General features: G+C 32.0%; 1 protein-coding gene across 2 annotated transcripts in view; it reads right to left on the reverse strand.

Annotated features, from left to right (window-relative positions):
• Positions 1–24,540, reverse strand: part of LOC129221409 (restin homolog) — a 126,491-nt gene that overhangs the window by 74,887 nt on the left and 27,064 nt on the right. For both annotated transcript variants that reach the window (XM_054855890.1, XM_054855889.1), the window contains exons 2-3: positions 21,939–22,458; positions 10,193–10,289 (exon numbers count right to left, since the gene is read on the reverse strand). In XM_054855890.1, the coding sequence (XP_054711865.1) occupies positions 10,193–10,289; positions 21,939–22,458 (617 nt within the window). The remainder of the gene's footprint in view (positions 1–10,192; positions 10,290–21,938; positions 22,459–24,540) is intronic.

Genomic DNA, 24,540 nt, shown 5'->3' on the forward strand with positions numbered 1-24,540 from the left:
TTACTTAAGTTGGTCGAACGAAAGTGGCTTCAATTTTTGTTTAATGATAAGTAATGGCTTAATGGATACGTATTAATACTGTAGTTATCTTTGCATGGTATGTTTTGAAGGGAGTTTTGAGGATGCTAAAAAACTTAAGTGTATATTATTATACTTATAAAACATTATGACTGCATAATATGTGCTTAGAATGCAAATTGTACTGAGATAAAAATTTTGTCGTTATACATTAAAATAACCTTTATTGCATTGTTTACGATGCATTTTAAACTTAATTCTGATTTTATTAAAAGCTCATAAATTCATGTATACGCTTATGTAATACAGATTTTTAAACTCTTACAGCGTTGTTTATATAGGTCATATTATGGTTCTTAATTCTTCGTATTTTTGACTTGGCTTTTTTTTTAAGCTTCTTTTTATTTCATAGCTTGTGTTCTGGATATACACTCCTTTTCTAAAAATGTAAAACGTTTCTTAAAATACAGGTAGTTATAAATAAAGTTTGGGTGTAAAAGGAAAACTACTGAATGGAATCTTTCATAGTTTGAATGAAGTCTTGCGATTTTCTTCTCAGAATTTAAAAAAAAAAAAAAAAAAAAAAAAAAAACGAAAAAAAAAACGCATCACCAGTTTATAATGGAGCTGTGTGCAATATTTTTCAACGAAAGAAAACGAGAAAACTTCAGTTCAAACTTATTTTAATCATTTCAGAAACAAAACTTTTTGGGATTGTATCAAATTTCAACTACTTAACTCATTTTGTAAAATAAAAAGTAGAAAACTTGTACTATAACTTTGCCATCAGAGTACAGCGTTGAACTTTTGCAGTTTTTAAATTAAATATGCCAAAAATATCATATTAGGCAAAGTTTTCCCACGTGGTTTTTCTAAGGCTTTATGCTACGAGGTAAAGAGTAAAGAAACTATCCATGAAAAATGTCACACTTTTTTACAGCACATTTGGCCCATCTCCCTTTGTCACAAAGTGTGACACTCCCTCCCTTTGTCACATGATACATTTTATAATTCAAAAATATATTGTTCTAAGAAAACGCTTTCATTTCAACCAAAATATGTGATGTTACGCTTTTTGAAACCACCTCCCTTCAGCCTTGTCACGAACTGTTACAATTAAAAAAACTCCGCCCCCTCTTCTCTCCTAAAGGGTGCCTTTATTTACGGGCCAGTCTTAAGGAGAAATTATTTTTACTTTTATGATCATTTCAATGCTAAGCTGTAAGTATGAAGACACAACAAATCTAAATTCTGATAGTGTTTTTAAAAATGTAAGGTTTTTCCTGCGGCTCCTTCATATCTTGTATTTTTAAAGCAATCATAGTTGCCACGCTTTTAATGTGTTTCCTATAATGTTCAACAGAAGTTAAATGCAGTCTCAAGGACACGGCACTCGAAAACCCAGCCAAATTGTAGCCAAAACTCGGCTACATTCTGACAGGACAAAAAAAAAAAAAAAAAAAAAACTTACGCAGCACGTTTGTGTATGACAGAAAAACAACGCCATAAACGACAGAACGTCATTTAAGAAAAAAAAAAGATTAGTTAAGACATCTAACCACTGCATGATTGAAATTTTAATAATGTTCGAAATACTTACTATGCAAAGTAATTCCTAAGTTCATACAAGTTGTTAATTTAAGAACATAACTTTTTTCATTAAGAAATTCTCAACATGTTTTTAAATAGATTTTAGGAATAAGCCTCTAGCCATTACGCTTAATTAATTATGAAGTGTTGCATTTACTGATAGTTGAAGAAAATTATAGTATCGCTAAACTTGAAAAACATTATCGGCTATATGTAGTCATAATCAGTTGCATTTTCAAATGTTTTCAACTGGAAAATTCTTGCTGTGCAACCCATTTTATTCACATATTTATTTGCAAAATAAATTACTTTTTAAAATTAAGTTATAGTTTAAGCATTAGTTACGACGAAGTGAAAGTACTTTTGGATAAAACGGAAAATAGAATAGATTGAAAAGCTATCCTAGTAATAAATTTTGATTGTATTTCACTTTATGTGATGCGTATATCGTGTTTTTCAGCTTGAAAAAATAAGTAAATAAAAAATAAACTTAATAGCATTTAATATGGAGAACATTATGCTAAGAAAAATGTAAAAATGAGTTTGAAAAGTGTAAAAATGCCACTTGTTTTTCTTCTCTCTCTCTCTCTGTGGGTGTGTGTTAGTTATTCAGAGTAACTTTGAGCCTCAATATCACTATTTTAAACTGCACCACAAATATTAATAGTTTATTTATTTCTTTTGTTGCTATAAAAGAGGATCAAAAACTCTCCTAGCGTTGTATAGTTATCAAAAGTTAAGCAAATATAATTTTAAATTCATAAAAGGGAAGTGGGTTCCCTGTATACGAGAAAAAAATAAATTGCTAAATTTTATGTACCTTTTCTCAAAAAATTTTAATGACAGAAACTTACCAATTTCAGTGTCTTCAAGAGATATATAAGAGTCTACTGAGGTGCAGTTTCAAAGAAATACTGTTTATTTCATAATGTATTAAATTTTATCCAGGAACCATTTTTTAAATGAAAAAAATCCTGTTTTTGACCATAAAAACAGCTGTTTAGAAAAAAAGTGTGAGTCCTATTATAAAAGTTTTACTTCAATATAATTATGAACGTATAAGTAAAATGTGGTGAAAATTTGAAATAAAAAGTAGTTTTCAATAAAAAGGAACATGCATTTTTAACATTGGCGGTTGGCGAATATCGCGTTTGAAAGTAAAATTGTACTTACATTTTAGCACATTCCTGCCCCATTAATATTTAAATTAAGCTTTAATTCTACATAGAAACGTGAATTCTGTGTCACTTGAAAGCTCTTGAGTAAATGTTTTGAATCTTTAAACACTAGGAAAAAATAAACTTTTTTCTTAAGGCTTTAAGGTACCAACTCCCTTTAAAACTGAATTATTAACCTAGTTCAAGAGCTTCCCTGTCATTTAGGATATCTTTGAGCCACGTAAGAAATGGGGCCAATAACAAATATCTTAATGTGAGTAATGCAAAATTAAGGCAGAAACTTAAATTTCTAAGTGCTTAAAAATTATCCCCCCTGTACTTCATAGCATCACAAAAAAATTTAAAAGCTTTTGACTATTGGATTTTTATGCATTTTGTATAGTAAAAAAAGTTTAATTTCGTGAATTCGAATTGCTTCATCGCACATAAAAGTTTAATGTTGACAGATTCTAAAAGAAAGCATGTCAGATTTCTCATTGAACAAATCATCATTTTGATAATTTTTAATTTTGTCTCGAGTTTTTATAACAAGTTTTAGTATTCTTTCTTTTTTTATATCTAATCATATTTTGCTATCAATAACATTAAATTGTGTTGTGTTTCGATTTTCACTGTAATTGTTTAAAATAATTGAACACTAATTTTAAACTTTAGGGGGAGACTGAGGATACTTGATCCCCACTTTAGTTTTCAATTTTTTTTTCTCTGCTACAAGATATCAATTTTTTTAAAGTACGTAAACAAAGGTAATTTTTTCCTCTTTCTGACAGTATTTTTTTAGTTGAAATTAAAAAAATAGTTTTGGTAAAATATTATTTTTCAATAATTTCATAAGGGATCATGTATCGTCCCACATCAAGGGATACATGATCCCTTCATCGGGGATACTTGATCCCACTGAGAAAATACATAGACTTTTCATTGGATTAAACAATTTATTTATGGATTTTCGTTTTCTACATAATGTTTGTAAAAAATAACATTATTTCTAATTTTCTTTATTAGATTATAATAATGTGAACACAAAATGTTATTGTTTTAAATTCCGCTAGGACATTTTTTTTAAAATGTACACAACTTTAATGAACTTAGGATGCTTTTGATCAGTTACTTATTCTCCAATACAGTTGTGAACAATATATTTTGTAAATGAAACTAAAAAAAAAATTTAAAATAGCGGTAATGAAGCTAAAATTACAAGAAATTAAAAAAAAAAATGGATGACAAGCACAAAAATCAACTTATTTGCTTCTTGTCTTAATAAATTCTTCTCTTAATAAAATTAAGAGTTTTGTCAATTGAATTAATTTTTAAAAAGAGGGAAGAAAAAATGTAAGTATGAGTGTACTTATAGAAAAGAAAAAGAAAGCCTAGCATATGTTTTAAAAATCTGATAAGTCAAATGCAAACAATTCGTTTGTTGTAGTTCTTAAAGTTCCGCTCAACCCAACCGGATATGTGCAGCCTTAACACATTTTGTCAATTTTTCAGGAAAAATAGATTGATTAAGCATATTACCTTTTCATTTTAGATAACTTATTTCAAAACTCTAGAAAATCCAACTTTGCATTCTATCCGCACTACTTGGGTCTAACATAATGGGCAACTCAGGTTTTTTTGTTGTAAATCTAACTACATAGCAAAATAATTTTTTTCCTTCAAACAAAGATTTGACATCTATTTCAATTTATTCCCAGCTCATTTGGCTAATCAAAACATAATTCATATGCGAACTAATATTTTCATTGTTTAGCATATTTACTGCAGTGATTGCTTAAATCTATCACTCATACTATGATAAATTTTATTATGTTAACGTGGTTTTGAATGTTTAAAGTTAATGTCAACTAAGTAAACAACAGTTATATTGTTTTCATTGTGTTTACATTGTCATGTGGAGATTTGATCCCTGGGATCATGTATCTCTCGAAACGAAGGGATCACGTATCAATATATGCAATTTTTTACAAACATACTTGTTCTATTATTAACAATCAGGGGCAATTTACGAAAAATGTCTCAATTATTAAAGACTGTCTATACTTTAACATTACACTTCGGTATTTTTTTAAAGTTGTATATAACGGATAATGTAAACTTCAGGTTGCTTTCCTAAAAAAAAAGTTGACCTTGAGACTTTCAGACAATTATTTCTTGAGCTAAAAACAAAATGGCTGAAAAAAAAAAATGTTGCCAGTTTTTTATGTACAAGTATAACTTTAATATAATTGTCAGGTTTCAAATCTCTACTTAATGATTTTGGTACATTTTTGGCTGTGGGATCATGCATTCCTAGGGATCAAGTATCCCCCAGTCTCCCCCTACATTGTCTCCTTTTAAATTAAAAGTATGTATATAATTTAATCAACGCTATACTACTTCAAAGCCCTTCATCATTTTCATCATGATCCAATATTATTTTAATTATGAATATTATTATACAGTAAAAACCTGTCCACAACGATACTTTTGGGACCTAAAAAAATATTGTTATAAACAGGTTATCATAATATACAGTTTGATCATTTATGCTGACATTTTGCTGGGGCCAAATAAAATATCGTTACAGACAGGGTTGTCGTTATAGAGAGTATTGTTATACACTGATTTCACTGTATTAATCATATTTTAATCATGATTCAATATTATTTTAATAATATTGAATGAATGCAATTAATCTATTATTTTAATGATATCAAGTCCTTCCATAATTAAAGTATAGCTCATTATTAAAATAAGGATGAATACCACTGCCCTACATGATGGAATGATAAAATTGTTTTGCGATTTTTTTTCGTTTGTATGCTAAGCATGAAAATAAAGCAGCTAGCCAATAAAAACAATAAAATCTTTATTATGACACACAACGTTTAAAACCAGGGGGTAGTATGGAATGTATATATGAGGGAAAGAAGAGAGAGCGTTAGAATTACATGCAAATGGTTACAGGATGAAGAAGCCCAACTGGTCGGGGTTATGCTCCGGACAGGTCAGGCACATCACCCACGGACAGTCAAGCGGTCATAGCACGCAGTCCCTGCGAATACATGAAAAGCACAAAGGTCAGGACACATAAGCACATGCAAAGCAAAAGCAACTGGGGAAACAGAATCGAAAATTACAACACGTGGCGAAACAGGCTTTTTGAGCATGGGAAGAAAGCTGAGGATAGATTTGGTGTTTTTCTACAAAGCAACACTACGAAATCATTCGATTAGTCAATTTCCTTATTTTAAAAATTCAACTTTTTTTTTTCATTTTTCAAAAATATTTTTTTTAAAGAGCATGGTTGAAAACATGGGGTGGGTTACTTTTCTTTTCTTAATTTTGACTTATTTTCTCTCTTTAAAAAACAATCTTAAAAGTATTCCTGTGGGTGTCCGTTTTCACTTTCGCTGCTGACATCACAAAAGAACAAATCACCAGGGTTACCAGAACGATGGTCCAAATTTTTCCTTACTTAATTTTTAAACTGCTTAGATATGTTATCTAAAGCGAGCATTTTTATAGAAAGCGTTTCTTAATATTAAGTGAAAAATTAAAGGGGGGAACAGTATTTTACTCTCGTGCAACTACATCTCATCTAACGTTCCACCACTGCCTTGGAAATACCAACTGACTAATCAAATTCCCTCTGCTACCACTAAATGGTTGCACCATATTAATGGGTCACAGGAACATCAGTTTTCGCGCCTAAAATGCTTATTATTTAAACCCAAACTGATGAGTCTGTTACTGGACCCTTGTCTGCTACTGGTACCGTTACCCTATGTGTATTTTTCGTTTTTCTCTTTTTATTTTAAGGACTGCAGATTTATGTGATAGTTGACTTTCAGCAGTCATTTGTTATGTTTTTGCCTTTTTGCTTCATTTGTTATTACAAAATTTTTAACGTTTCGTTTTGTAGATGTTTTTGCATAAACTTTCAGGTTAAACTCAGATATTATGCATAGATCTAGAAGTTAAATGCACATTTCAAATTGCTAAATACACATTTTGTCGCCATATCTTTTGTGTACATCTCAAAGAAAAGCTCACCTACTTTTTATCGACAGAAAAAAATCAAGTGTATCAATAATTTCTTTTTAAATTAAAACCTTAAATGATTTTTTAAATCTTGAACAGTTTTATCTGATGCACTTAGAACCGAAAGTTCCTTTAGATGATCCCAGTAGTTTTGTGGTTCATTTCTTCTCAAAAAGTTGCACAATTGGAAATTTTCACAATTAACTATCACCATGTACAAACTTTATTTGACACTGTAATTTTAAAATTTGAACAAAAAGGATTTAACTTGTCATTTAGTTTTGAATTACTTCAAATAGAAAACGTTTATTCAATCAAAAGACTGCTCTCAGAAGTCTTGTAGATAAGTTGGAAACTAAATGCATTAAATTACAATAGAACAATAAATTACTTTCAAAATGTCCATTGCAAAAAATACTCCTTCTTGCAACAGCTATCATTATACAATTAAGTAACGGATTAACAAAAGCCCATTTCTACATCGCTTAAAATACAACCGCCTCGTCTGTCAACGAAAAGGATAGATAATGGGGTGTTCGCAAGGTGGCCTTCCCACGATCGAACACTTGCTGAAACACGAACTTCGAACGAAGAACCACACGTAAAGCAACAAGAACAATTTCTCTCTTTTTTTTTCTAATCTGTTTTTAATATGTGTTAAATTACATATGTACTCCTTTACAATATTGAGCGCTTAACCCGATTCAGTTAATATTTTCAAACCAAACACATTGAACAACAACGGAATATTAGATTTTTTTCTTACATTTTAACGTTAAAAATAAACTGAATTTAAGAAACTAAAAAAATATTTTACAACTTTTAGGTTGTTTTTTGGAGAATGGACGTTTTGTTTTTCTATTCTTTTTCTTTTTAATTCCTTTTAGTACCGTGTTTCTTTTTCACTTTTTCTACTCCATAATCTCTGAAAGAATATTCCACATCACTAATTATATTATCCTTGAAAAAAAAATAGACGTAAAATTTCAGTGAGCACCACGTAGCATCACGTAGTTTAACCCTAGAACTACAAACCGGGGTAAATATTTACCCCGTGGGATTTTTCTCGTAAAATCATTCTGAAAGTTGTAATATGACTCATAAGTTCATGATTTTTTTTTCATAACGAATAAAATGGGGAAAAGCAAATTCAATTTTATCAAAGTATAGGTGGTGAAAGTGCAATTTCAATTGATAAAAGTTCTGAAAAATCCAGTTTACCTGCGGCAAATATCTCCTCTGGTGCAGTAACAGGGTTAATTTCTTTTTTTTTTTTTTTTTTTCAATGATTTGCAGGTTTGTTACTCAGTGCTGTTTAACATAGACTTCAAGGATACAAGCTTTCTCGTGAACTTGTCTTTTACCCCCAAAATTAAAGAGAAAAAAACTTAAAAGTTTTGAACGTTATGACCCAGTTGTATACTGCCGTTGAAAGGTAGTAACTGCAAAAAAATTTCTGTTTGAAAATTTGCTATTTTCAAACTTTAGTTTCCTTTTCTAATAAGATATACGTACCAAATTTATTAAACGATAAGTTAAATAGCTCTCAGCTTCAGTTTAATTAAAAATAACAATTATTTTATAGACTTGTACTGAGGAAAAAAGAAAAAATCTTTTTTTTCCCCCTTTTCTTTCAACTATCGTAAAATTTGTTAAAATGCTCAAGACTAGTTTTGAAACGTCACTACTCTATAGTACTACTTTAGAGACAGTGAAAAAATGTTTTTACAGGAGGCTGTTTCCTGCCACATAAAGGTGCCATTAATTTGTTAAGACGATGTTATTCCGCTCATGAGATTTCCAGTTGCTTAGATATCTTGACAACAATTTTCACACAAAATGAAAAATCATTTTACTTAAAGTTTACTGTTTAAAAATGTTGTGTCCTTCAAAATTATTGTCATGACTTAAATAAGAAAGAAACCATATATTATTGAGCAATAAATGCATACCTTTGTGCCGAGGAATAACAGGAAATATCCAACGTTGTTTAGCACAAATACACAGATTACAGAATACACGTGTTTCGAGGTTTCAAGGAACCCCTTTTTCAAGAAGTAAAGTCTTTACATCTAGAAGCTCACACCTTTGAATTGAAAAAGGGTTTCCTTGAAACCCCGAAACACGTGTATTCTCTAATCTGTGTATTTGTGCTAACAACGTTGGATACTTCCTGTCATACATCATTGATTTTTGTAATAGTTGCGTCATTAGCTAATCTCGCCACACATGAGATCACCATAAATAACCAAACTTATTATTTTAACTTGTAAATTAGTATAAGGTTACATTTTATAATAAGTAGTTTAATTAAAGTTACATTTTTAGTTTGAAAAATTTCATTTTGGTGCATAAAAATATAATTTGGGCTGAAAAATCAGAATTTTATTTACATTTAATAAATAATTTTTTTTTTAGTGCTTCTGGTAAAGCACTAATTTCACTCTCTGATTCGTTTTTTTTTTGTACAAAATTATTATGTACTATTTTTATTGTTATTGGTTAACACTAGTATCTGAGTGTAACGACACGAATTGATTGGAGTTGTTATATAAGTTCTATAAGTTCACCTTTCAGAGAACTTGCATAAAACCATAAAATCTAATCTAGTTTTAAAAAAAACTGAAGTCACGAACAACAGACGCGAGGGCTCTGCGTGAGCACACAACGTTGCCAACATTCAATGACTAAAATAATATATTTTAGATCTAATGTAGAATCAAGTATCTTACAAAACTTCTAATTTTTGAATATGGATTTTTTTTTTTTTTTTTCGTGCGGACAGATAAAATTCTCCAAGAACTGGTCAAGCTTTTCCCTGAACAGAGTATAGTTTTCTCAATATAACATTTAATTTCATTTAGTAAATTAAAAATGTTTTCCTCTCGCTGTAAGTTCTAAGGAGGGTGGAGAGAGCATATGACTAATTGCAGTTAAAATGTTCAATTTCAATATGGAAGTCAAGTACTTGTGCTTTCTAATTGGATGGAGTAATTCACTAAGAAGGTAAGTTTTACAATGACAATAATTGCAATTGTAAATATATATATATATTGCTGAAGAACTATAACCATTTCATTACATTGTTGAGACCTTCTTTTACCTTGTTAAGGCATTGTATTACATTGTTGAAGAGATATAACGATTTGCGCAAACATATTGTTTATATCTCTTGAATCTTGAATCAACTATTTCATTGATCTCAAATTTCACAAGGTAGTCAAAATAAACGTTGGCAGACAGAATACCTGACATGTTAGACCCACAGTACCAGGGTAGATCGGTTGTGCTCGAGCGCTGGTATTGGTAGTAACGGATTAACTTGTCGACCCCTAAACTAGAAATTATGTGGGAAAAAGTGCTGGGGCAGCGAATCTTACCGCATTGTGAGTTCTGTGCCTGTCTAAACTTCCTGTGATCCTGGACACTTTGTGAGCAGGGGAGAAAAGCCCGTAGTTTGCAGGACACCGGAAGTACCTGCAAGAAGAAAAAATACATAGTAAGATTATGCAGTCATAGTATGGCATGGATGTAATAACAACGCGTCTCTATTTGGAAGAGTTTATTGATGCTTAGAGAGAGAGAAAAAAAAGAAAAAAGGGAAAATGTTACGCTGCCACCACACCAATAACTGTTCTTGGCAAAGTAAAGTGTTTTCCTTACCCTTACTTAAAAGACTGGAGTCCTTTAATTCTTCATCCATTGACGCTTAAGTTATCGGGCCAAACAACTCGTTCAATAAGAGGTACCGGATGTACAAAAAAATGTTTTCTTCTTCAGTACTTCAATATTGAAGAAGTATCAGTAGCAGAACCGCTTTTGTGGGTTCTATCTTTTTATCAAGCATTTTAACTATTACTATGATAATATATATTAGTGAGAAATAATAATCATAAATTTTAGCTACATTATACACTAAGTGTCCAAAAAAAAAGTCGTGGTCGAATTTTAAACGTTCCAATTTTTGAAGAAGGTAATTCGATGAGTATTACAGATATTTGCATAAATCTTTGCTCAATGCAAGCTTAAAATGCGGGCGTTGCACTATAAGACTGTTTAGTTCGAAGTAAGCATGGCTGGAATCGGTAGTTGTGTTCGAGGAAGTGATATAACAGAGTTCAAAAAGGGGCAAATTGTTGGCCTGTACCAAAGTGGGACAAAATGCAAAGACATTGTTGAAATTAGTGGTATAGGATTGCGAACTGTTCAACGCATTATTAAAAGGTGGAAAGATGGCGGAGAAGCTACCTGTTCGTGACATCTTTGTGGTCGTGAATCCATTCTGGACAAACGTGACCGGTGTTCTCTAAAGTGATTTGTGAAGAAAAATCGCAAGAAATCGACTATTCAACTCACAGCACTCTTCAACGAGGGAAGTAAAACAATTTCCAAGCGCACAATGCGACGAGAACTTCAAAAATCGGGACTAAGAAGCTGTGTTGCCATAAGGAAGCCACCTGTGAGAGCCATTAGTCGAAGAAAGAGACTGCAATTTGCAAAAGATTATAAAAATTGGACTGTGAATGATTGGGGAAAGGATATGTGTTCCGACGAGTCAAGATTTACGTTCTTTCAAAAGACGGATGCATCAGGGTTCGAAGAGAGCCACACGAAGCAATGGACCCTACATGTCTCGTTTCCACTGTTCACTCTTTCGGAGACAGTGTAATGATCTGGGGTTGTTTCTGTTCGTCTGGATTAGGCTCGGCTACATTGTGTATACCAACCAAAGGAAGTCTGCACCGTACCTTAACATCGTGGATGATCATGTTGTGCCATCTGTGGGCTTTTATTTTCCTGACGGTACTGGTGTATTCCAAAACGATAACGCCCGAGTACACCAGGCTACAATCGTTAAATCTTGGTTCGATGAGCACGACGAATTATTTCAACGCATGATTTGGCCACCACAAAGTCCAGACCTCAATCCAATCGAGAATCTGTGGGACGTACTCGAAAAGGATTTAAGATCACACACCGCACTTTCTTCATTTATCGAACGTTTAGGAGCCCTCTTGATGAAATTATGGGCTGAAATAAAAACGGATGCTCTACACAAAAGCTCACTGAAGCAATGCCACGGCGTATGAAAGCTGTAATACGTGCAAAAAGGTGATCCAACCAAATATTAAGGCATGCGACTTTTTTTTTGGACACGTAGTGTATGAATGCAAAATATATTAACCTTCATTATTATTATTTTAGTTCAATGGTTGGTTTATTTGTACCTCATATGGATGGTGCTACGTAATTAAAATATTCAAACGCACTAGGAGCTCCATTTTTTAAAAAAACTATATTTAGAAACCTTGTAATTACAGTTTTTTGATGTAGCTTTAGTAAAAATTTATAATGAACTAATTAACTATCACTTTTAAAATTATTTCCTAAAGTTTCATAACAATTGTAATTATTCTTGAAATTCTAGAAATTTTCAAATACTTCAAAAATACTATAAAATATTTTTTTGACTTGGAACAACTGTACCGCATAGTAACTTATTGTATTAAAAATATATATTTTTAAAAAATGGGGACATTTTGAAAATAAATGTTTTTAGAGCTCATTGAAAACTTTTTGTAAGATTTTAGGCAAATTAACTACGTTGGTATTTTACGATTAACACTTTGATAAAATTGCCTCGCAAGAGGACATATCATACTATTCAAGGGGGGCAAATTCTTAACATTTACATAAAAATTTAATAAGAATATTTTTAGTTATCAATTTTGAAGTGAGCAAGTCTTACATACTTCAGTTTGAGAAAAACGGTATTAAATTTTCAAACTTTTCACACGAGGTTAATATCTCTGTTTTTAACAAACGTAGAGACAAAATTGACCAGCTTTGTAAAGCTAGGGAAATGATAACTCCAATAAGTTATTTTTTTATAGCTTTTATTAATTAAATAGCTATATTCATTCACTAGATATTTCTACATACTAGGATACCTTAATATTTTTAGCTACCGTGTACGCTTTTCCTATTGTTTTCTGTTAAAAAGCTTTCCGAAGATAAATCCATCAAGAGCGGGTCAAACACCAAATTCAAAACCAATGGCAATGCTTATGAAAGTTTTTTTTTTTTTTTAATCATGGATTTGATTAAATGTTTTCTATAGTCTATGGTAATTCAAAAATAAACCTGAAAGAAACCTGACCCATTTTTCTCATAGGACTAAAAACAACAATAATTAGTGAACCACTAGGTTCACTAATTATTTCATGATTTACATATTAAATGAATTAATCATTTAAGACGCAGTTGTGCGTCAAAAAAACTAAAACCTTGAATGGCAATTATGTTTTCTTTCTTTTCGTAATTGAATCAGCCTTTGCACAATATGTTTTCCATTTCTATTGATAACTAGAATAGATTGAAAGTTAAAAAGAAAATACGTTTATTTTAAGCAGATGCTAAAAGGTATAATATGTCGTGGGTTATATTTGATGGTCACGATAAGATTTTCGTTAATATTTCTCCAACAACTTTAAACTTACATCAAACCAGTCGTTCCCCACCCCCTCCTCCCATCAAATCTAAAGCCGATTTGCAATGCCTGAAAATTTCGAGTGACTATTGATATTTTTCAATTTTTGAGGATATTTTTAAACTTTGATCGGCATTTTCAAATTTCATCTAATGTTTACAAGTATCGCGCACAATTGCTTCACGTTTTATGGTGCTCACAAACTTTGGAAGTTGTACACACATATTTATTTCAAATGTTGAATGATACTTTTTTTGTTTCAGAGAATTTCTTGAACGTGATATTTTTATTGCTTTTAAAGTATGCTTGTAAACATTGAACACTGTTTTTGGTTTCAGAAAGGAATATTTTAATCGACGGAAACTGTTTATAAATTTTGGAGACTATTTTCTACCATTCGACAAAAATTTTGAACCTTACAGAGTATTTTCAGCATTGGGAAATGTTTTATAAATAACAGAGAATATTTATAAACTTCAGAAGAGCAAATATGAACTTCGAAACACTTTATTTCTAACGACAGGCAAAGCGTCTTAGTTTTGTAGAATTGTAAGTTTTGTAGAACAGAAGTATAAGTAACTTTTAAAACAATTTTTTCAGATAGTCTGCCCCTTTCACGGAATATTTCACGAAGGTACATGTTCTTCCTCGACAGTTTGCGCTTACGAGTTCATCAGAAATGTCCTTCAGATGTATATCAATAAAACATGAACCGTTTTCATCAAACTCGAAACTCTATGTAGTCGAAATAATGTAGTAAAAGCAATAAATTGCTGCTGATGTCCAGAAGTTATGTCGTCCCTTTATGTGAGAAACATCCGTTTTTAAAAGGATGAAATACGTTTCCTATAGAATAACAACAGAAAAGAGGAAAGATTGGCGCTAACAATTGCTTTCATTTAAGTCTAGTCATTATGATTAAAATTCGACTGTCTAAAACAACTCATAAAGAGATGTGGTTTGAGCAACGTATGTGTAATAAACGCATGCTATTTAAAATAACACTAAATTTGACTAATGTTGCTCACAAATACAGTGCAATACTTAAAAAATAAGTCGCTAAGTGGTTAATTCAGAACATAATATATCTGTCAATAATTTTCATAATTTTAGAATACGGAAAGTAATGAATAGTCTACTGTCAATGTCAATGTCGGATTCAGCTCCTGTTTTGAATCAAGGGGGGCTATTAATGAGCACGCGATTGGGCATAAATAGAAGGTTTGGGACTATTTCTAGTAACTTCTCGATATTGAAGTCCACAAAATTATTTTAGATTATCTTTGGTAGATTCAGGGTGGGGCATGACTTCTTAGACAGCTCTCCTTGATTGGCGTTTGCCTGATGTACAGTTTTTATGGAGATAAGAATTTCAGTTTACTGATTTTGACATAGCTTAGCTGAAACGATTAAAAACTATTGTAGTTTTCATTTTTTGTGAACATCAAACAGCTAACTAGCTTGTCAATTTCATGACGTTTCTTTGAAAATATTTTCTAAAGTGTAATCAAATTTGTTTATAGAAGAAATTCAGCAGTCTGGATTCATTCATGAAAAAATAAGGCCTTCTAATCAGTGCTCGAATCGTTTCAAGTAGAAGGAGGTATACAGTGCAGAAAATTAAGAAATAGGAGGTTATACGCTGGAGTTTTAGGGGGGGAAAGAGAGGTAATTTAAGCTAAAATGTGTATAAGTAACAAGAATTTTTGTTCTGAAAATGCATCCTGTTTAGCAGGGCGAGATGCATATTCGTCTGTAAACTAGGATCAGTGTGTGATACGTCATGAAAAAAAAATGATGAGAATTAAGTTAGAGGAAAATAGATATTTATTTCTAACAAAAATTTAAAGGTGGATTCTTTCAAGTTACTATTTTAAAGAAGCATTACATAAAGTATAAATTTCAAATTAATCAAAAAGCAGAGGTTTTACGTTATTATTAGAAAGAAACCCTGAAGGTACACTCCGTATACCTTCCAATACATTCCCGATTTTAACCAGATTTTTGAAAATAATTACGTTCATTGTAATTTGAATATATAGTCCCTTATCAAAGTTTAATTTTAATCGTTGAAAAGAAGACGTTTTTCGATATAGATTGGTAACCTTACTTAACTTTTCAGTTCACGTATAGTAATTAAGTAATAAGGAGGTTTTTTTTTTTTTTTTTTTTTGTACAATAGGTGAAGCGTGGGTCTTTTAAATTGTGGAACAAAACGAAATGTGCTTTAATGAATCTAGAAACTCAAGAATGTGTCTGCTATCTCGAAAACCGGGTGTGTCTACTAGGCGATGGCCCAAAGCTAAGCATTGCTAGGTCACGGTCAGATGAATGGAGGGTGGCTAATCTTGATAAAACGTTTTTCGCTTAAATCTGCAGAAAATTAAATCACCGTGTGCTACACAAACGGATATACTTTATTTTATCTTTCTATAAGATTTTTTCCGCTCTTTTACAGAAATTGCAGTAACGGCGCATTTCTATAGGCTGAAACGAGCAAAGAGAGCGGGTGCAAGGGGGGAGGGAGAAGCAGAAGATGTGAGCTCTATACCAAGCCGCAAGAAAACGTGACTTTTTTTGTGATGTTTGAGTTTGGATGTCGAAGGTGTCGGCAGCTGCGTGAAAGATAGAACGAGTTGTTTGCACGGAAACGAGTAATGGTTCATAAAGATAGATTAATGTTAAATTCTTAGAAAGAGTGAATGCAAAATAAATATTGCAACATTGAAGAATTGGGATGAACTAATACATAGCATATGTTTCTTCAATACTAAACCGGAAGTGTATACAAAATGAATTGTGCGTTTAATCATTCTTCGCAAAGAAAACTCTCTGAATTCTCTCTCTGATCGTGTGATTCCCATTTGAATTTTGATCACTGAATCTGTCAGCTAAAGAATTTTAATTAGAATATGATTCTAACGCATAAATAAGCGTGAGTCGAAATTTGTTTTGAACTTTTATGCGGACATTCTACGAACGAGAATATTGGAATTTGCGCATTAGGGGTACCTCGATAGGAGGTGGCAGGAGGTCATTGTGATCTCCCAAAAATTTCCTTATTTGTCAGGTTTTGCCTGAAATTTGGCCAAATTATCATCATTCGGCGAAGTTTGGAGTTGTATTCGGAAAAATTATCGTTATTCGGCGAAATTTGCAGTTCCATTCGACAAAATTTTACCCTTCGGCAAAGTTTGGAGTTCCCTTCGGCAAATTGAGAATTTCCGCACTAACAAAAGTCTAAGTTCGCTGTGTCCTGCGCGTATATGACGGAAGCAGTTTCTGATTTAGTACGAATGCTTATGCAGGAATTCCCATAATCGACCGACAAAAATATGGCAATGTACGATATAAGTTTATTCGGATTTAAATTTCATTGACAAATTCAGTGATTAAAATTGAGTCATTCAGGCAGAAAGAGAGAGTGAGAGAGAGAGTTAGGAATACTTTCTGTGTGATCAGAAATTATTATTAATATTTAATTTTTTTAGCTACATTGTCGACTCAACTAAGAAATATAACTCCCCGGGGAATGGCACAACATGTTTTTAAAAAAAAGTATTGGATAAATCCGAAGTTTTACATTTTTCTGCTTTTAATTTATTTATAGTCTCCAGTACCGTAAAAAACTCATAGTATTTTTGATATGTTTGCTGGTAAATTTTGTAATGAAAATCAATAGGTGAATAGCAAAAGTTTAGAAATTTGTTCTTAAGTTATGAAAACTAGATTTGTGCCATGATTATGGGAAGAAATAGCATTAAATTCACATTTTAAATAAATAAATATTACATTCTTAAAAATAAATGTTAGCAATTTTACAGATTGTCAGATTTATCTGACCTAACCATTTGGTTAACCATTTGGTAACCCAATGGTTTGAACCTAACCATTTTTAAACGGATACTTAAAATTGATTACAATTTTTCAATATTTTGCGATTACTTGCTTATACTTTAAAGTATCTTACTTATACTTTAAACAAAGTATATACCAAACAGAAATGGTCAATGCACCCCTCAGACTCAAAGCTTATGCACATAGTTAAAATTCTAAGACAGAAGTTCTTAGATTTTCACTCATATTATTAAAAATGACAAAGAAATGGTTCAGTAATATTTCTTTATAATACCACACTCATGCAATCTAAGATTTTCTTTTTAAATAATTTTACAGGGGCTGTGTTTATAGTATTACATTTATTCTGTTTAATAGCATCTTACAAAAAAGTTCTTATATGCTTGCATTTTATGGGGCGCAGAGTACTATTTAGTTTTCCTAAAGCTAAGTATAAAATATAAAACAAACATTTTTTACAGCTTCAGTATTTTTTTCTACAGAGATTAGCCATTTTGTCGCTATTTAAATTGCGTTTCTGAGTGTTGATAAGTTTGACTCCATCCACCAAAAATCTGATAATGATACACAATTATCAACAACTTCTATGTCCCTTTACTTTTCCTGCCTGGCTACCTCGGCAATGACGTCAATTTGTCAACGAAAGAAAAATGAAGGACTGATGATTAATAAGATGAAAAAAACGAATACAATGAGTCCTTATTTTCCATGACACTGGAAGAGATTGGTTTCGGAGAATTGCAATTGACTCTTGGCGTTTTCTTCTTTAAAGTTGTGCTTTAAACATACAATAGAATAGTGTGTAAAGCTTGTATCTTATGCTTTAAGGCAATGACTTTTTGAAAAATTACGAAAAAGCAAAGTTGACTTATCATACTAATCACGGCGGGTATTATTATTACTGTTATTGTTTTAATTAATTTTTTTGAAAAAATAAAAGAACATAGCGTTCAGGGACGACCCAAAGGAAGGTAACGGGAAATCACTATGGCCTTCCAAAAAGTTTCCTTATTCGGCATTTTTTTTCGGGCGATTCGGAAAAATTATCACCATTCGGCAAAATTTGAAGTTCTGTAAAATTAAACATCATTCGGTAAAATTTAGAGTTCCATTCAGCAAATTGTGAACTTCCGTCCTCCCAAAAATTAGAGTTCGGAGCGCCCCTGTCAGCTTTAAATAAAAAATCAGCTCTTTAAAAGTCTGAACACAATTAAAAAATTTATGAACTATTGTAACGGCACCAGTCACAGACATGCTTAAGACATCGCTCTCAGGTTAACTCAACTTTGAGCCTTTAAATGTATTTAGACTTTTTAAACTATTTTTTTCTCATGCAACTACATCACACCTAACGTTTGGCTGCTTCTGGATCTCGGAATTAGTTAATTCTATTTTTATTTGCTCAATTTCAAAAAAAGATCCGACTCCCTGTAACAGACAAAGAAAAATCAGATGGAGATCAGACACCGATCTGATGATACATAGTAACAGACAGGGTGAGGAAAGAATGAGTAATAGACAAAATTCCCTTTTTGCTCTTCAAAATGTGCAAAAGTTTTTTATTTTTAGAACAAAAGCCTTAATAAATTTAAATGAACATGAAACAGTAGCTGACCTCCTGGTGACTGTTCATGAATTTCTACCACTGCCTTGTAAATACCAAGTGGTTCATAAATTTCACTCTGAAACACTAGATGGTTGCTCCGAATTCATCGGCTACAGCAATATCAGTTTTACCCACAGTGTAAAGAGATTACATAGAGAGTCCCCGCTATACTAAGAAATTGAAGCCGGAAGTTGTACCGCTGTATCCCAAGATCCTTAGCTTCTTGAGCTACATCTTGATTCAAAACACTCCAGTACTGAATCTCAATTGGTTGTTAATTTAAACTTAGATATCGTTGCAAGTTTATGAAGCACGTTTTTGAAATTGCATTAAAACATGAATTAAAATGCAAACCAATCCGCCAGCTACTTTATACGGTCTCTTTGCGAGATTGGTAAAAACTATTCTCGCGAAGCGATCATGTTATCGTAACCCCGCTCATCATTGCACCGCTGTATCCCATAATTCCGGCTTCAATTTTATCTCCTTTTTACCATAGACGGCGCCTCTCTATGTATATTTTTTTACTCTATGGTTTTACCCGCTTAAAAGGCTTATTATTTAAATCCAAACTTATGACTGTCTGTTACTAGTGACCTTACCCTATATGCTAGTATTAAATACGAAGAAATAGAGTAGGGGTAACAATTGACGTTGTTTCTAGAAACCGATATCCATAGACATGGGTAACTGTTGTTTCATTACGTGAATTATGCTTTCTTACTATCATGTGAGTTGTCATTAGGGTACGAGTAGTTTCTAAAACATTTTTGATGGACCTTTCTTTAGAAATCAGAGCTTCTTCCGTAGCAAGTTTAAGGACCTTTTTTATTCTTGAACTTTCGTTTCTTTTAAGTTCTTTTATTTATCATGTAAATTTTGTCTAAATTATTTTTGGGAATAGGAATTTGAGAAAAAGGTGGAAATGGTATTAAATTTTGCATTCGTGGATATTTTTATGTTTTTATAAATATATTTTAGAAAAGTTTGTAGTTTTACATCCATAACTTCACGTTTCTTGCCTTAAAAAAAGGGGAAGAGGGGGTTGTTCCTTGTAACTCCGGGCCACGTATTGCAAACATTTTGCAGTTTGATGCTTTTTAAAAAACTTTTTTCGATACATTTTTACTGATAAATGCTTAAACCAGACATAAAATACTAAACAAAACTCCAAATCTAGCAAAAGAAAACAATCAAACTTTAATAACTAAATTATTTAATCAGCATTATTAAATGGTATTTTGATAAGTTTTAAAATTTTGTAGGAAATAAAAAGTATTTTTCAAAATGACACAATAATAATCTGAGAAACCTAAGAAGTAACAAGTAAATCTATTAAAAACCAAAACTAACACAAGGGAAAAGCATTTAGCCTCAGAGAAATCAAAGTAGTAATACTTTTGGATAGTATTTGTTAAATATGCCCACTCTCTTTATTTCTGTACGTTGAAATATTTTAAACATTTTGTTAAAAACATAATGTTTTCCGAAAAAAAATTGCTTAATTGAAACGTAGTGATGACACATAACGAGCATTTTGCATGCATCATAAGTTTTTACAAAATTAAGGCATTCTTCTATGTATAACAGCATATCGAGTTATGTTTTAGTTCGAGTCCTGTTACAACAACCTAAGTGCAGTGCAAAAAACTAGGCCATGTCTAAAATTTATCATTTTTGAAACGTAACATCAGCATCAATGTGCCCCAGCAAGATTACGATCTTTGATATTTGCCCAAGATTTCCTTGATCACTTTTATCATAGTCATATAGCACTTTGTTTTATTTTGATAAGCTATGAATCATCACACAAGATAACATTCTTTAGTAAAAAGAAAGATTATGACGCAAATGAAACAGTATTTCATTTTTTAGAATTCTTATTTTCTTCTCATTTTTATCCCTCTTGAGATTAGTTTAATAGATTTCTAAGGAAAATGCAATTTAGCAAAATTAATTCCATTATCTTGTTTGAACATGTGTAATTTTATACGAAAAAAAACTTAATGAAATAAATCAAAGCTGTTTAATAAATAGCTTCCGTTGAATAAATCTATCCAAAATGTTTTTAAATTGCAATGAACAGAAAACTGGTGAAAGGGTTCCACATAGATTCAAAAATTCTTTCTAGTATACAAATATCTCGAAACATTTGAAAACGAGTGCTATACATTTATTACCAGCAGGGGCACCCCGAACTTAAATTTTTGGAATTTTCAATTTTCCATATAGAACTCAAAATTTTGCCGAATGATGATAAATTTAAGGAATGAAACTTCAAATTTCGCGAAATATGATAGTTTTGCAGAATAGAACTCCAAATTTTGTCGAATGATGATAATTAAGCCGAATCGTCAGACAAAATTTGCCGAAAAAGGATATTTTTCAAAGGTCAGAGTGACCTCCAGTGACCCTGCTTACCACAACCTATACCTTTTACACAAGAGATTTCAAATCGGCGTTTGGTTGAATGAGCATCAAATTTACAAGGTTTTGAATTAAAAAAATGACTTGATGTTACCAAAAGTAAAAAAGAGGACTCATGGCTGGTTCGTGTTAAATAATCCAAAAATAGCTAAAAGTAGTTCTGAATTAAGTAATAGTTGATTTATGTAACTAATATTCATATGAACATGTATGCAATGACATACTTATCAAAACCTGTATTAAATGACCTTCGGTAGGATATTATGATTATACTCAGAGGTTATCAAACATTACTTTCATCACCCATGAAGATGGTACTGCTTATGTTGAACATGCAAAGGTGCTTTACCCATATTTTAGGGAGGTTTATTGCAAGGTTTTGGGAAAAACGTCTGAGAAATAAAAATGCATTTTGATTTTTAAAAAATGGCAGGTCTTTAGAAAAGCGTGTGTTTAACTCTTACAGGTGCTTGAGTTATATGTGGGACAGGTTAATCATAAGTTTCTATAATGGATTGAAACATCATAACCTAAAAAGATACTTTAAGACGAAAAAGAAAAAAGTCAATTAGTATCACGTTTAAAGTAAGAAATAACAACGTCAAAAAAGCACAAATTGCAGATTACTGCAATTATGCTGTAATCTAATTATGCTGTAATCTGCGATTTGTGCTTTTTTGACGTTATTATTTCTTACTTTATTTTTCAGCACAAAGGTATTTATTTATTTTAGTATCATGTTTACCTCCTTCCAGCAACTGTTCCATCATTCTTCCCCAAGGGGTCATCCAATTCTATTCCCGCCCATTCGCCAGCGGCAAACTCCGTCTGTCCAATATATCTCAACACGCCCGTCTTGGGCTGTGCCCCAGCAGAACTGATCACCATCACTCTGTCGCCCTCCCTGAGCAACCTGCTTCCCGGACTGGGAGTCCGGGTCGGCGTCAGGCAACGCTGGATGGGAGGAGGAGGGGTGTTCAGCTTGCTTCTTTCTGCAGTCGTCGTCATGGCGTGGACAAGAGGGTAGCGAGTCAACTTGTAAAGTCTGGCAAAGACACCTCGCTTGGGTTCACACTGGAAGTACCGGACTCCGGCTACTGAGCCGTCGTTCTTGCCGCTGTTGTCATCCAGAACCACTCCAGCCCAGTCTCCCTGACTGAACCGGGTCTCTCCCAGGTACTGGATGTATCCTGGTTTCGTTCCATTCACCCACACTCGGTCGCCGATAATGAAGTCGTCTGTGTTCTCCGTCAAGATGGATTCTTCTGCAGAAAAAAAAATTACAGAATCAGTCGCATGATCTTTTACAGGGATGTTTTAATGTAGCAACAAGCATATATTTTACGCACTAAATGCAGCAAATGAACCTCAAAAGTTTAGTCAAGCGCATTTTGGCACTTAGTATTTTTCAAAAAACAAAATAGCAATGTAGAAAATGAAAGGAAAAAAGCAATTGAGCAATTGGAATTTTTTAAGCATTACATTAATGCTTTTTTTTATATACAAAAAAATGTCGAAACATTTCACATGTTGAAAATCGAAATAGTACACATCTCTTTGCCTTCCATATTCCATTTTATATCCAGAAAATTAGATTTTTTATGTGATGGATTACTGTTATGGTCTTCACCGTTTTTGGATATTTTACTCCTCCAAAGCGAATTTCACTTTTCTAAAAAACATCAAAGAGTATTTTCAAGACTTGATTTCTAAAAAATCTAACATTATCTATAGTTATATATAATACGAGTTATAGTAGCCGAAAATGAATTTGTGAGTTCTGAAAGTTTCTGGTCTTGAAATTATATTTGTGATGGCGAAAATGGTACAGAAAGCTTTAATTGTGTATAAAAAATTATGAGAGGAAAACGACTGTTGTTTCAGAATAACTCTACATAATATAATTAAATTTCCGCTGCTGAAGTGCATCGTTAAACAAAACCAGTGTCAAGAGATGACAATTATAGTAAGGTCGTTAAGTAAACGTTGTTTCTATCTAAATATGAAACTCGTAAACTGACTGACAATGGAAAATCTCATTTTTTTTTTTGGCTTTAATTATGTTATTGAATTAACATATTACAGCAAAAATAAATCACACATGTTTGAAAAAAGTAGCAAGGAATAAAAATCACTTGTTACTATAAAACAACTCCTTAAAAATGGGAAAATCAAGAATAGCAAATGAATCTGAAGTTCACTATAGTAAAATTGTTAACGTGCATCAATAAAGCTAGTTAATACAACCAGGAAAAAAAGGATCGATAAGTTCTAAATGCGGCTAAATTCAGCAGACACATGTCTCTGACTCACTCAGCATGGTCACCAGGTCAACAAAAATATATAATTTTCACACAATTTTGGAAAAAGACAATTTTGTAAAATAATCTGCAATTGTCTTTTGAGTGTGTGTGTGTAGGGGTGTGTGTGTGTGTGTGTGTGTTTTTTTTTTTTTTTTTTGACAGTACATAGTCTCTGTTCAGGTGAAAGTCATTAAGCACAAGCATTGCCAATTTAATCTTCTGTATTTTTATGAAAAAAATTAGCAAAACTCATTTTGCAGATCCCTAATTCTTAAGTAAATTTCGTGATGTAACTTTCAAACTGTATAATTGTTTGACATCATAAAATAACTAACTGTAAAGACCATTGCCATCATTCGTCAAACAAGTGTTTGGACTTAATGACTTGTGACAGAATGCCGACGATTTCATCTTCCTGGTTAAAAATTTTAATATTGCATATGTATGAAATAGACTTTCTTGCATTTCAACATTTTATTTAAGTGAAAAACTATATTATTAGCCATATATTTAGTGAAAGGACTGAACACCAACGATTTCGTCTTTCTTTTTAAAAATGCTAATATTGCATAGTTATGAAATAGACTTTCTTACATTTCAACTTTTTATTTCAGTGAAAAACTATTATTAGTCATATATTTAGTGAAAGGACTGTTTGGAAAGAAATAAACAAACGCTAAGAGTTCTGTTTTGAAAGTGTAAGCATAGATCTTGGAAACTATGTTAAAAATTTGCCAATCACATCATGTCGAGTTTTTCAAGGAAACGCCCTCGTTTGTTCTGCACAAAAGATGTCAAAAGCACACAGAGTGCTACCGGAACCGTGTTTGACCAAAGGGTGTTGGAATTCCTCCCGAGCTGGAAAACAGGTCACTTGCTTGCTCTGTTACCGTTACCTTATCTTAAAAACCGAGCTACGTTTTATCAAGAAACATATTGGAAATCTCGGAAAATCTGTAGCTGTCAAAAGCAATGAATTGGTTCTCTTTTGGATGATTTAAATTTTTTTAAAACGAAACAGAAATTGGCACTATTAGAAGATCA

This window comes from Uloborus diversus, chromosome 4, assembly GCF_026930045.1.
Source record: "Uloborus diversus isolate 005 chromosome 4, Udiv.v.3.1, whole genome shotgun sequence".
Classification (NCBI taxonomy): domain Eukaryota; kingdom Metazoa; phylum Arthropoda; class Arachnida; order Araneae; family Uloboridae; genus Uloborus; species Uloborus diversus.